The following is a 14,538-nucleotide window of genomic DNA, read 5'->3' on the forward strand; positions in this document are numbered from 1 at the left end:
CATATTTAATCACATCATAGGGATGCAACTAGGCAAATCTAGAACACGATTACTTTTAGGGCATATCACCTAGTTTTCCCAACAAACAGCAAATAAGACAAGAAGAACTAAGTATTTTTACAGTGACTTAAGGGATGTCAACAAAATGCGGTGTTATGAATCTTGTTTGGACCTTGAATTAGACAAATCAACAAAAAGACATTTTGTGATAAATGACAGGGTTCAGGAAATGCTATTCCAAAACATGGCACCTTGGTGTACTGAGTATCTTAAGCTGAAGGAATATGAGACATGACAGTTGCTGGAAGGACTCTCCAACTTCCCAAGAAGCAGGTTGTGAAATCCCATGTGAGAGGTGCCATCCCTATACCCAGAAAAAAGAGCATCTTTATCTTTTAAAATGGAGGGACAGATTTTGAATGAAAAGGCCATCGTAAGTTCCCCTAATTTACTATGCTTAGTCCATAGCCTTCTGTTCCTGTTTTCCACAGCTGTCCACTTTTCATCAAATCTAATGTAAAAATGCTCAGGTTTAACTGTTTCTGTGGGTTGTCACTTCCTTATGAAGGGCTCCCATGGCACATCAAACTTAACTTATATGCTTCTCTTTTGTTAATCTGTCTTTTGTTATAGAGCCCCAGCCAAGAACCTTAAAAAGATAGGTGGAAAAAGACATTTTAAAAAAGTATTTTAAAGTATTTAAGAAGTTGTTATATTATATTAAATAATAATTAAGAATTATTGGGGACACCTGTGTGGCTCTGTCAGTTGAGTGTCTGACTTTGGCCCAGGTCATGATCTCACGGTTCATGAGTTCGAGCCCCACGTCAGGCTCTGTGCTGACAGCTTGGAGCCTGGAGCCTCCTTTGGATTCCATGTCTCCCTCTCTCTCTGCCCCTCCCCAGCTCACACTCCCACACGTGTGAGCGCACGCACATGCTCGCGCTCTCTCTCTGTCAAAAATAAAATGTAAAAAACTTTAAAAAAATTTTTTTAAAAAGAATTACTGTTGATTTTGTTAGCAATGATAATGGTGTTATATATATATTTTTTTAATATTCATTTTTGGGATGGGGAGGGGCAGAGAGGGAGACACAGGATCCCATGCAGGTTCTAGGCCCTAAGCTGTCAGCACAGAGCCCGATGCAGGGCTCGAACTCACAAACCATAAGCTCATGACCTGGGCCGAAGTCGGACGCTTAACTGACTGAGCCACCCAGGTGCCCCTGTTATTAGATATATTTTTAAGTCTGTACGGTTTTTCTGAGAGACCAAATGGAACACTTATTACATGAAAACCTCAATACCTCAATAGGAGTCTTTCATGGAAAGGTGAGCTTTATTTCAAAGCAACCTGAAAAAAAGGTCAGGTTCAAAACTACAAACTGGTAGGAGGGAGGCATACAGTCACAAGTCCATCCATTCAGCAGGGCCTCAGCTTAAGTGTCTTGCCAATTCCTGTTGATTGCTCAACATCTACTCAGTTTCCTCTTTAGGTTGAAATTGAAAAGGTAGAATTGAAGATGCTATCCAAACATGCCTATTTCAGGAAAGAGGACACCTGGAGTCAACTTAATCTGCTTAATTATTAAAATAAATATTTACACTGAGAATACAGTTAATTTAGAAGCTTTCTTCACATTTTCACATTTTGAAAAGAGTCATAGAGGTTTGTTTCATTCATGTTTCAAGCAACTAAGTTGGTAAAGATCCTGTCTCTACTTCATAGGAAATGGACCATACTCAATTACTCTTCATGACAGCCAACTGAAAGATTATTCTATTGGTTTTGAAGGGCTGGTTGGGTTGGCATCTGCGATAGTAGCCAAATAAATGAGATTTCTGTGTAACACATGCTGGTACCTAGGGGGGAAAAACAGGCAAAAATCAGAGGCTTGTTTTTGCTGAACATTAACAAAACACTGGAAAGGAATTTACCCACTTTAGTGGAATGGCTCCTCTATTGATTAGATGATTCAGTATCATCAACTTCCTCCTTATTTAACACCAAGGAAAATGTATCCAGCTTCTTACCTCTTCACATTTACACTTCCATAGCTACCTCTCTGGGTTAAGCCACTCCCCTTCTTGCTTAGACTATTGTATTGAACCAGTCTCATATCTGGTGACCCTGCTCTACCTTTGACTCCTACTCTACTCCCTAAATGATCACTGTACAGTATAAATCAAGACTTAAAATACCTCTGATTAAAACCCTCCAAAAGCTCCCATCTCATTCCGAGTAAAGCTGAGCTCTTCTAGCCCTTCTGGTGGCCTGGGAGGCTATCAGATTGGGGCCTCTAGTTACCTCTCTGATCTCAACTCCTACCATTTTCCCTTTGCTCATGGAATTCTGGCTAAAGTGTCCTCCTTGCTGTGATTTGAAGATAACCAGCGTGTTCCATCCAGCCAAGGGGGCTTTTCCACCTGATGCTGACTCTGCCTCACCAATCTATAAAGCTGGCTCCCTCACCTCTAGTGTCTGCTCAAATGTTTCATCAGAGATACTCTGTAAAATGGCATCCCTTCTCCCCGACTTATCCTGCTTTGTTCTTATTCAAAGCACTTATTAGTATGCGCCTAACTGTATGATTTCTTCCTTCCAGCTCTGGAGTCTAGAGTGTAAACGCTATAAGAGCAGAGAAGGCACCTGATCTGGTAAAAAGTAAAGCTGGTTTTGGTACTGATTCCCCAGTAGCTGAAACAGTGTCTGGTACTCAGTAGTACTTATAGAATGTCGGATAAACAAACTTAAAGAAGGGACAAAACACTTCTATGATATCAATGTGAGCTTACTATAGAAGTGATTCTCAATCAGGTGATAGAGTTCTCTATCCAGGAAGACAAACCAGACTAGGAGGGCAGGAAGCATGGCCTATGCAATGTGAAAAAGCCCACAAGGAAATTTTGATAACTTTCTTATGCATAGGTTGAGAATCGCTACACCAAATGGAATGTTTTGCAACTACTTTCCATATAGAAAAATGAGAGTTTATTATAAACTGTAAAAAAACAAATTGCCAGATGCCAGAATCAAATGCAAAGACTTACACAAAGACAGACATCTCTACTATTCCATTGAGCTATTCAGTGAAGGATTGTAGGTGATTTATTTATTTATTTATTTTTGTTTTTTATTTATTTTTGATAGAGACAGCGCGAACAGGGGAGGGTCAGAGAGACAGGGAGACACAGAATACTAAGCAGACTCCAGACTCTCAGCTAGCTGTCAGCACAGAGCCCGACGCGGGGCTTGAACCCACGAACTGTGAGATCATGACCTGAGCCGAAGCTGGAGGCTCAACTGACTGAACCACCCAGGCACCCCTGTAGGTGATTTTTTTATGGGGTGGGAAAAGCATGGCTTTCTTAAACATGTCTTCAGTAAGAATGAAATAATGTAATAATAAATGGAGCCTAGTTCCTGGACTACATTTAGAAAGGACACTATTTTCTCTCATTTTGGCATATAACTTAGCATTTCAATTACTGTGCTGAGTGTGCTTTCATCTTGGAATTCTTTTATTAGTCTTTGTGTGCATTACAGACTGCAGGTTAGAAAATGAAAGGGAACTTAGCAGTCAAATCGTCTGACCCCCTCAGAAAAAAAGGATGAACTGAGGATCCATGATGTAGGAAAGGGCCACAGCTCTCAACTCCTGAGACTAGTTTTCGATGTGCTCCCCTCCCCACCCCTGTTATCATCAGTTGACATGTCTACGTGAAGGAGGTTTGCAGTGAGCATAATTCAAAGAGGGTGGTGGCACATGTGACTCCAGGCTTCACGATGTGCTGTGTGGTTTGGGACAGGTAAGTAACCTCTGAGCCTCATCGGGGATCAATCACCCAAGACTCCTAATTCAGGACAGCGTGCTCTATCACCACACTAGTTTATCCTCCCCTCAAAAGTTGGGAGAAAGTGCGGATACTTACTGGACGCACTCATTCGCCCGGCCTTTGTTCTGATACTCCACGATACAGCGGATGAGCTGGTCATTCTCCTCCAGGAGCTGAAAGACCAGAGAAAGGGTCAGTGCAGTGAGTCATCGGGACGGCCGGGTACCCTGCCCATTAGAGTCTCCAATGCGGGGCTGCCTCGGTGCTTCTGCCGACTTCGTTCCGGTCTCGCTCCATACCGCTGTAAGCCAACCCAGTACGCACACCCACAACAAGCCTCAACTGGGATGCAGCTCACTCCAGGAAGCTTCACGCACCCCTAGCCTTTCGGGATCTCAACCCAGGGACTTCTCTCAGCCCTCGTTAGCGCTCACCCGCTGGATCGTCTCCTGATTGACTTCCGCCTTGCCTTTCAGCCATTCCGGTACAAAGGCCACCGACATCCCGAGAAACTAGGTTGGAACCCGGCCTCAGGCGCCGCGGACCCCCGTGCACCTAGACCGGAGGCAAGCCGCAGCTCCAGGGGCACTGCGGCTGCAGCAGGGACCCATGATAGATGGGGCCTACGCTCTCGACGTTGATTGGGTCCTCCCCAGAGGGAACGTCATTTGTGATTGGGCGCGCAAGAGCGTTGCTCAGAGCGCCAGCCTCGGTCCCGCCCCTGGGGCTCGGAACTGTTTGCGGCTCTTTGCATTTGCGCAGTTTGGAGAGCTGGCCTCGGGGGCGGGGCCTGGCGTCCGCTCCTCGCCTTTGGGGTGCTGGGTAGTTTCTCTGCGGGAGCTCCTTGCCGGGGTCAGACGGGTATTGTGGCAGGACCCCAGATGGCGGGGTCCAAGTCCACTCCTCCCTCTTTCGACATCACCCTGGTGCCTCCAGAGACGCGTCTGGAGGCGTCTGGAGCGTGAACCCTGCCAAGCCAAACCCTGCAGGGCCTAGGAAAACACTGGTGTTAGCTTTACTCTTCGCTTAGGAAGAAACCTATATATATATAATATATATATATATATAATATATATATACCTATTTTTTATACCTATTTTTACTTTGGGTAGTAATAAAGCTCAGGAGGTTTACAGCCCTGAAAAGAACTATTATTTTATTTTCTCTATTTTACAGATGAGAACACAGGTTAAATAACCTGCCCAAGATCTCTCAACTACTAAGGGCAAAGCCAGTATCTGTACTAGGGTAGTATGGCTTTAGAACCCTCCTTCCTAACTTGCCACCCCATCCTGTCTAGGCACCATACTGCAGAGGTGGTTTGCCACAAGGTAAGAGAAGGAAGCTGGTCCTACCCTCCTGGGCCACATAGTTACTACTGGCAACCAAGTGTTGTCTTCTCTCTTGTTTAGCCCATCCATTGCAGAGATGGGAACAAAGTTGGATTTCCGTGCAGCACAGAGTGAACAGGAGCCATATCATTTAGGAGGAAGATCATGGAAACGTTTACTCAAAAAAGGTCTGGTGGGAGGGGCAATGCTGCCTCATAGAGCTTCATTTCCCTGAGTGGTGGCCCTGATTCAAGGCAGGTTCATCTACTTTGGTGGGCTCTCCCTCCACAATTCCCTTATTCAACCCTGTGAGGAGGCAGCTTTCATCCCATTTCATAGAAGGCTAAACCCAGTGAGAAAAGTGGGGCAACATAGCTAAACTGGGCCAGGACTTCAGGGCTTCCTGGTTCCCAAGCCTGTATGATTAACCCCAAACCAGGCACTCTCCCTGGGAAAAAATCCCCCAAGGCTCCACAGAAAACAGATGTCTCAATATGAAGAGGAAAGAGAGGTTACCCAGGTGCCTGGTACCCAGAGTCTGGACTCTCTCCTAGGAACAATGGAAGCTATAGATGGTTTTAGGCAAAAAAGAAATGAAGTCAGATGCATTTTAGAGTTTTCCTTAAAAAACAAACAAGACAACTACTGAGAAGGCTACTTGCAGGTGTGCAGGCTGGAAATGGCGGGAGCAGTGAAAAAAATCCGTGCATTTGAAAGTCATTCGGAATAGACTTGCCAGGTCTATTATTTAATGGGGGAGGGAGGGAAAAGGAGTAATTAGGGATGACTTCTGGTGTCTTGGTTTGGGCAACTGAGAGACTCCATTTATGGAGACAGGGAATAGTGGAGGAGAAGTTGGACTGAAAGTGAGAGTGGAAAATTCAGCTGTGGACTTGTGCATGCAAGGTAATGTCAGATGGAGATGTAGAAGTTTATGGCTAGCTATTAAGTCTGGAACTCAGGGTTAAGGGCTGAGGTGGCAATATAAGCTTTGAGGGGCATCACTTGTGGAAACGGAACCCTGCAGTAGATAAGACTGCCCAAGGACTGTGCTTTGGTTTCTCTCAAGGAAAAGAAGCTACAAAGAAGTGTGGGGGGTGGGGGGTGGTCATATAAAAAACAATAGTGACTAGAAAGCAAGACAGAACAGCAATGACAAATGCTGTTGAAAGGTCAAGCAAGATAAAGACTAGAACTTTGATGTCTTTAATGAAGGAGATTTCAGTGATGCGATGAGGCAGAAGTGAGAATTTTCAGGGACTATGACATATGAGAAGGGGGAAGCAAATGGAGTCTTTAGAGCAGGCCACTGTTTTCAGGAAGTCTGGCTATAAAGGGGAAGAGGGAAAGAAGGTGGTAAAGGGACAGAAGTTTGGTGGGAGCTGAGGACTATTACTTTGATGGCTGCTCTTTCCTCGGAGAAGGGGGCATCTGGGAGGGCTTGGGGGATCTTGAAGAGTGGAAGATCTGGGGAGCCTGCAGGAGATTTTGAGGTTGGTGTTGGGTAGAGCTGGAGAGAGAGAGCCAACCTGGCAAACACAGGACTGCCAGGCAGTGAGGACCTGGTGGAGGCTGGCGATGTACATACACAGCACTCATCTGTGTGGTTGTCTGATTTTTTTTTTTCCAGCAGCACTTTCAGTTCAGGGGCTTATTTAGAGAAGCCGGAAGGCTGGATTTCTTCCTGAGTTGGAGTGCTCCCAGGCGGATGTGACAGAAGAAAAACTGCACAATGGAGGTAAGCATATTGGGAAGAATGTGATGGAAATGATAGACCCTGGACTTTTAGCCGATGGGGAAGGAAATAAAGATTGGAGAGAGGTGATACGTAGACAAAGTAGAAGGACCAGTGGACTGGAGGTTTCCACAGTCCAGGTAACAGTGGGGAGAATTCTGAGAACAGCGAGGGACAGTCCAAGATGAGGTATCTGTATTTGCCACCTCAGAAGTTGGAGCTTTTCCATGGTGATATAGCAGTCCAGGGTGTGACCCTGGAAGTGAGGGAATGAAGAAGCCTGGAAAAGAAAATCTCTGGAGCTTGGAGTCAATATGACCAGTGATTGGAGAGAAGGGCTAGGACCCCAGATACCACATCTCACTCCTGTTGCCCAAACCACTTTGGTGCTGACCCACTCTAGCTGCACCCATCGGAGGGCACAAAGCCCTGTTAAAAAGCACTCACACTGCAGGTCCTGAGAGCCAAAGGCCCCACATTCAAAAGCTCTGGGTTTCTCTGGGTCCAGCACCAGTTTTTCCTTCCCCATTTAAGCCGGAGCCTTGTTCTCATGACGTGTGGTGACAAGAAAAGGCCTTCATTCACTTGTGAACACACTTTGAGAGGGAATCCCAGCCTCTTTCCTGGCACATACAGCGAAGAGGTTTCAATCTCCATTACCAATCAAATCTCATTGCTTTTATCCTTTGTGCCTTTTATGACCTAGCCTCATGATCATTTGCCACACAAGCCAACCCTGACTCAGTGTGGAGGGGACTATGCAAGGATGTGAATACCAAGAGGTGGGGATTCCTGGAGATCATATGTTTGCATTTTGTAATTTTTCTCTGACTTTGTAAGTAAGGCTTGCTTCAATTTCCACCCGTGTGGTGATGACTTTCAAAAGTTGATGTCCAGCCCTGAACTATACATGGAATGGCAACCTGTACATTGAACTGCCTACATTGACACCTGGACAAGAAGTCTCAAGGCTGCCTCAGAATCAACTTGTCTGAGATAAAACTAGTGATCATTTTTCTTTCCAAAATCAGATCCTCTTCCAGTGTTCTATCTATGAATCCCTCCACTATCTATGCATTCACTCAAGGCTGAACAGTGGCATTATCCTTGCAGCCACTTTGTTACTCTTTCACATCTAATTTGTCACCAAATCTTGTTGATTTTGCTATTACATGTCTCTGCAGATTACCCACTTCTCTTCTTCACCATTGCTCCGGTCAGAGTCTAAGCTCTAGCTTCATCCTCTCTTGCCCAAATGACTGCATTGGCTTCCCAGCTGGTCCTACCAGAGCTTCTATGGCCTTTGAAATTTTTTTTAATGTTTTAATTTATTATTGAGACAGAAACAGAGAGAGCATGAGTGCGGGAGGGGCAGAGAGAGAGGGAAACACAGAATCTGAAGCAGGCTCCAGGCTCTGAACTGTCAGCACAGAGCCCGATGCAGGGCAAACCATGAGATCATGACCAGAGCTGACGTTGGAGGCTTAACTGACTGAGCCACCTAGGCGCCCCATCTATGAGCCTTTTTCATTTTGATCTTAACTTCAGCAGCCAAAGTGATTTTACACAAGGTAAATTTTATGAGTTTTCCACTCTCCTAAACTTTCTAGCATGGCCTATGAAGGTCTTACATGGTCTTAGCTCTTCTATTCTCTCTAGTGGCTCTCACCCTATTCCTTACTCTCTCAACTCTGAGTTCCTTTTCTTGTCTTTTTTGTTTTTAGGTGTGGCAAAATATACATAACATAAAATGTACCATTTTAACCATTTTAAAATGTTCTGTGACATTTAAATTTTTACATTATTGTGCAGCCATCACCATGATTCATTTCCAGAGCTTTCTCATTTTCTCCAGCTGAAATTTTGCGCCTGTTAAACACTAGCTCCTCATGCATCACCCCTGTTTCTTTTCATCCATCAAAGGAGCCCTGCTGCCTTCTTGTTCTTTATACACACACTGCCCTCTGTCTGAAACACTCTTCTTTCCCCGTTTGGCTAGTGAGCTACTAGTCAGCTAGTGTCACGTTCTCAAGAAAGCCTCCTAGGACCCCCAAGTTCAGACCAGAAACTCCTGTAACTTCTCCCAAAAACCTTGTTCCTCTCTGAAGAGCACATATCTCAGTTTGTATTTCAAAACAAAAAAAATTTTTTTTACATTTTTATTTATTATTGAGAGACAGAGAGACAGAGGATGAGCATGGGAGGGGCAGAGAGAGGGGTAGACACAGAATCTGAAGGAGGCTCCAGGCTCTGAGCTGTCAGCACAGGGCCCGACGCAGGGCTCAAAAAACCTGCGAGAAAAAAAAAAACCTGATCGGAAGTCGGATGCCCTACCGACTGAGCCACTCAGGTGCCCCTCAGTTTGTATTTCAGCACATGTTGTTTAATTGTTTGATGGTTGCTCTCATTCTGCCTTCTCTTAATATAGTTTTTAGTGTCAGGAGTTCCTCACTGTGTCCCCACTGCCTGGCATAGTGCCTGGCACACAGCAGGTGCTCAGACTTTGTTGCAGGGGGAAAAAATGGACGAGTTCTGCTTCCCTGCAGCGGGCCACACATCTGTGACAGCTGTGAGTGTCTCCACCCCCAGACTGGAGTGTGTCCTCCAGGGTCGGACTTTAGCACCTCATCCAGGCTGGCAGGAGGCTGTGCTCTTTGGTTTGCCTATCTCAGACTTCCCGCCCAGCTGCGCAGACAGCAGAACCCACAGCTGGGGCGTGTCGCGGACCTACGCAGAACCTCCCTGTCGCGGCACGTCAGTTCTGTACTCTGCCCCAGCAGGAATCGAGCTCAGACCTATAAGTCAACCTCGCACATCCGGACGTGGGAATTACAGGCTCGGATGTCAACCGCACGCGGGTGAGAGCCAGGATACGGGAAGAACGCTGGGAGGAGGGCGCGCCCCTCGCCCTCCCCCTTTGCATTTGGGTTGCAGCCCTTTAAGAACCAGCCTATTCAGGACTCCTCAGGGACTGGGAGGGGAAACCATGCCAGGATTGGTCAGCTCAGGTGCGGGTGTCGCTTAGCAGCTGCTAATAGGAATTCAAGATTTGCGCATGCGCACCATCGCCTACCTGCGCCTGGGCAGCCAGCGACCTGGGCCGGGTTGGCCCGGTGGGCTGAGGTTGCGGAGGAGGCAGCGGGTGGTACGGCGGCGAGGCGGGCGGGCGCCGACTCCGGAGGCCGTGGTCGGGGCGAGGTGAGGGCTGGCGGGCGGAGTCGGGCACCGCGGCCCGTTAGCCGAAAGCAGGCGGGGTCGGGTGTGGCCCAGGGCGGGCCTGGAGGTGGAGGCGGCCCCGCGCCCGCCCCGCCTTCAGGCCCGGCTTAGCCCCACCCGGTTTCGTGGGTCTTCCCGGAGTCGTCTGTCCCCTTTTCTTCCCCGGGCTTCTCTCCGGACTCGAGGACCACCGGGGCGCACGCCTGCTGGAAACCCTAAGCTGACTGATGAGCGTAGAGCGCTGCTCCCTGTGGGAGGAGAAGGCGTGTGTCCAAATGAGAGAAGGGGCGATCGTTTCCTTGATTATTCACGAAACCCACGTCTGAGTACTGCCAAATTTTAATAGCAAACTTCCCTTACCATGCCGAAATTATACGACTTGGTTTACCAAATACTGGGTGCACTGGACCAGTTTTTCCGAACATGTAGGAGGTGATGTACATTTGTGTCCATTACAGGCTTAGATCTAGACCTCCAGAGCCAGAAGGATAAAGCATTCAGCGGAAAATGAGGTTTTTAGAAATCAGGATCACAAAAGAATTGTTCCTAGTGACGGAAAGTATTTGGCGAAATTTGTTACATGGTCAGAACAAAAAAGTACAGCTCAGACCAATGGATAGGGCAGATCTTAATTAAATTTTACAAAGGAATTAATCCCCATAAGGGTAATTTTAGTGAAATTAAAATGTAAATAATTGAAAGTGGTTGCATATTGGTAAATATAATTAAATTGATATAATAGAATTTGCTCTGGAAAATACATTGTAGACAGCGTAGTTGTCTGAGTGTTTGTGTTTACAACACAGAAGACATCTTGGAGTCTGAAAGTTTTATCCTTAGAAGGTGCCTCAGAAACAAACTGCAACCAAAAAGTGATTGATGATCAGAGAGGAAAATGGACTTATTCAAAGTAACACAAGGAGTAAAGAGTAATTGTGACAAGTGTACCTCTAGGCCTCTGCTCCTTCTCTTAACAGGTCTCTGATTGGTTGAGTAGTAATGCTCTTGGAAAAAGAGAAAATAGAAATAGGGTAGCTGTGATCCCAAAAGTTGGATTTAGAGAGGCAGATTATGGTGAAAAGATTGTATACGCTTTCAGATATTTTGAATAAGGAAGTTTGGGTTTGAATCCTGACTCTCCCGCTTATGCTTTGGAGGTATATAGTTTTCCCACCTGCTCTGTGTAGACTATCTACCTCATAGATAGTTTTGAGCAGTCAGCTTAAAAGTTCCTAGCGCAGTGCCTCGCATATAATACTAGTCGCTATCAAGTTCAGTCCCCTTCTCTTTGCTTGTTTCAAAGAGTTAACTGTTGCTCCCCACGCCCACACTATCCCCAGGAAATGTGGAACAGAGGATCCTGAGTGATCTACAAATTAGGTAACCAGTTCTCAAGTTGAAAATAAATTCAATAAGGGTGACTAATTCAATTTTGTTTTCTGTATTGTGTATTTGAGCAGTGGGTAATACGCCTCATGGCGAAGACTTGTGTTTGAATATTTGTGTGCCAAATGAAATTCATTATGCTTGTTTATGTTACTATTTTGCAAGGCCTGGTAACCATCTGGTCATTTAATGCTGTTTTTCTCTCCTGGTTTTTCTTTCACTCTCTTTTGGAGGGAGGTAGGGATTTGGGAGTGGGCTAATGGTAAGGGTGAGGAAAAAAAAACAGTGGGAACAAGGGTGGCCTCCAGCCAGGGACAAAGGTAGAGTAGGGATAATCTATGACAGGAGCAGTCTATAAATAGATGCTGAGAAGAGGATTTAGGAAATGGCGTAGGCAGATTAAAATGTAATTTTTATAAAGCATAGTAGCAGTGACTTGGGTAATAGATTTGATTACTAATTTGGTTTCTACTTTAGAAAAATTCCAGCTATATCAGTGTCTTTTTTTTTCCAGGTAGAAATTTATCATGGAAAAGTGTTCAAGATCTAGATCAGGATATGACAAGATCTGAAAACCTGCTGAAACACATTTCTTGTTTCAGCGGACAAAATAAGGCAGCTCCTAGGTGGTTCATTCATTTGCTTAGCAGTTTTTACTGAGGTCTTCTCATGTTGGGCCAGGCATGGTGTTAGGTTAGGAAGCCAGTCTCCTGGCTCACAGAGGGGGCTGGGAAGACCTGGAAGACAAACTCTTATCTCTGTGTGAGTACTCTGAGGTGCTTTTGTCTTTGTATAATTGATAATATATATTTTTTCTATTATTGTGGCATGATTTTTCAGATTTATACCACTACTTCTTGTTTATTATTTTTATTTATTAATTTTTTAAATGTTTACTTATTTTTGAGAGAGAGAGAGAGAAAGACAGATCGTGAGTGGAGGAGAGGCAGAGAGAGAGGGAGACAGAATCTGAAGCAGGCTCCAGGCTCTGAGCTGTCATCACAGAGTCCAACTCGGGGCTGGAACTCACAAACCGTGAGATAATGACCTGAGCCAAAGTCAGGTGCTTAACTGACTGAGCCACCCAGGAGCCCCACTACTTATTGTTTTTTAAACTGAATACTAGTTAGATGCAAACAGCTTTTATTTTAATTAATCCCGAGATTATAGTACCTTATATTTTGGAAATGTCATGTAGTTATGGAGCTGCTCACTATAAAATGTGTTTTTCAACATTCAAGCAGAAATCATTGAAACTACAATTAATTAGCAGAAAAGGTTATTGACCTACTTATAGAGATATTTATTTTATTTTTAAAGCTTATTTATTTTGAGAGAAAGAGACTGCATGAGTGGGGAAGGGGAAGAGAGAGAGAGAGAGGGAGAAAGAGAGAATCTCAAGCAGACTCCACACTGTCAGTGCAGAGTCTGATTTTGGGCTCAAACCCACAAACAATGAGATCATAACCTGAGCACAAGTCAGGAGCTTAACTGACTGAGCCATCCAGGGCCCCTACTTATCGAGATATTTTTAAATGATACTTAAACATAAAAAGCGGGTAGGAGCATAATTTAAGTAAGTGGTATAAAGTCCTTAAGTTAATACGTTATTCAAATTTTATTTAATAATAATTCCAGTTTTAGGAAGTTGCAAAGATCATACAGAGAAGTCCCTTATACCTTTAACCCTACTTTCCTTCATTAGTTGCATCTCACATAAGTATAGTACAATACAAATCCAGGAAATCAGCATTGATATAAAGTATGTATAGCTCCATGCCCATTTTACTACTTATGTAGATTCCTATAACCACCCTCACAAAATACAAAATTATTCAATCAGTACAAAGATCTTTCTTTTGCTCTTTATAATCACACCCATCCTACCCCCCCCCCCAACCATCCCTAACCCTTAACAATTACTAATCATTTCTCCATCTCTGTAATTTTTTCATTTTGGGAATGTTACAAAAAGGATTCCTGTGGTATGTGACATTTTGAGTTTGTTTTGTTTGTTTTTTCACTCAACACAGTGCTCTTGAGATCCATCCAAGTTATTCTGAGTTTCAATAGTTCATTTCTTTTTCTGCTGAGTAGTATTCCATGGTATGAATGTAATGTTTTATTTAACCATTCAGTATTTGTAGGATATTTGGTTCTTTCCAGTTCTTGGCTGTTACAAATAAAACCGTTATGAACAATTGTACACAGGATTTTATGTGGACATAAATTTTCATTTCTCTGGGATAAATGCCCAGGAGTGTGATTGATAGATCATTTGTTAATTGCATGTTTAGTTTAGTTTTTTTTTAAGTTATTTATTTATTTTGAGAGAGAGAGAGAGAGAGAGAGAGAGAGAGAGAGAGAGAGGGAGAGAAGCATGAACAAGGGGAGGGACAGAGAGAGAAGAGAGAGAACTCCAAGCAGGCTCCATACTGTTGCGCAGAGCTTGACATGGGGCTTGATCTCCCAAACTGAGATCATGACCTGAGCTGAAATCAAGAGTCAGACTCTCAACCAACTGAGCCATCCAGGTGCCCCTGCATGTTTAATTTTAAGACACTTGCAAAAAATAAATAAATAAATAAAAATAAAGGACACTGCCAAACTGTTTTCCAGAGTGACTCTACCATTTTATAGCCTTATCAGTAATATATGAGAGATCCAGTTCCTCTGTGTACCTTGACAGCACTTTTCACTAAATAATCTTTTCACTTTAAAAAATCTTACTTGTTTTCATAGGTATATAGCATTATCTCATTGTGATCTTAAGTTACAATTCCCTGAGTTGTTAGTGATGCTGAACATCTTTTCATGTGCTTATTTGCCATCTGTATATTATTTTTGGTAAAATGTCTGTTCACATACTTTGCCCATTTTCTAACTGGATTTTTTTATTGTTGAGTTTTGAGAGTTCCTTATAAATTCTAGACATATAGAATTATATATATATATATAGTCTTATATATAATATATATTATATATATAGTCTTATATATATAATATATATTGCATATAGTCTTATATATAATA

The 14,538-nt window shown here is 43.9% G+C and overlaps 2 protein-coding genes across 7 annotated transcripts in view; one reads left to right on the top strand and one right to left on the bottom strand.

Moving 5' to 3' along the window:
• Positions 1–1,318: 1,318 nt before the first annotated feature.
• SS18L2 (SS18 like 2) lies at positions 1,319–4,484 on the bottom strand. Of its 2 annotated transcripts, XM_029940865.1 has the most exons (4): positions 4,272–4,484; positions 3,934–4,010; positions 1,744–1,863; positions 1,319–1,540 (listed from the first exon to the last, which is right to left on the bottom strand). In XM_029940865.1, the coding sequence occupies exons 1-3, from the start codon at positions 4,338–4,340 to the stop codon at positions 1,776–1,778; spliced, it is 234 nt and encodes a 77-aa protein (XP_029796725.1). In that variant the 5' UTR covers positions 4,341–4,484; the 3' UTR covers positions 1,319–1,540; positions 1,744–1,775. The 2 variants fall into 2 exon arrangements, with proteins under 2 accessions (XP_029796725.1, XP_029796724.1); XM_029940864.1 differs by having other exon boundaries at positions 1,319–1,863; positions 4,272–4,483.
• A 2,354-nt stretch (positions 4,485–6,838) lies between these two features.
• Positions 6,839–14,538, top strand: part of SEC22C (SEC22 homolog C, vesicle trafficking protein) — a 66,546-nt gene continuing 58,846 nt past the window's right edge. For 3 of the 5 annotated variants that reach the window (XR_003908960.1, XM_029940424.1, XM_029940421.1), the window contains exon 1: positions 9,636–9,761. The gene's annotated coding sequence lies outside the window, so the exon portion shown is untranslated. Of the gene's footprint in view, positions 6,907–9,635; positions 9,762–9,986; positions 10,102–14,538 lie in introns of those variants that run through there. The other 2 variants (XM_029940423.1, XM_029940422.1) reach the window with 2 other exon arrangements.

Source organism: Suricata suricatta, chromosome 5 (assembly GCF_006229205.1).
Source record: "Suricata suricatta isolate VVHF042 chromosome 5, meerkat_22Aug2017_6uvM2_HiC, whole genome shotgun sequence".
NCBI classification, from domain to species: Eukaryota; Metazoa; Chordata; class Mammalia; order Carnivora; family Herpestidae; genus Suricata; species Suricata suricatta.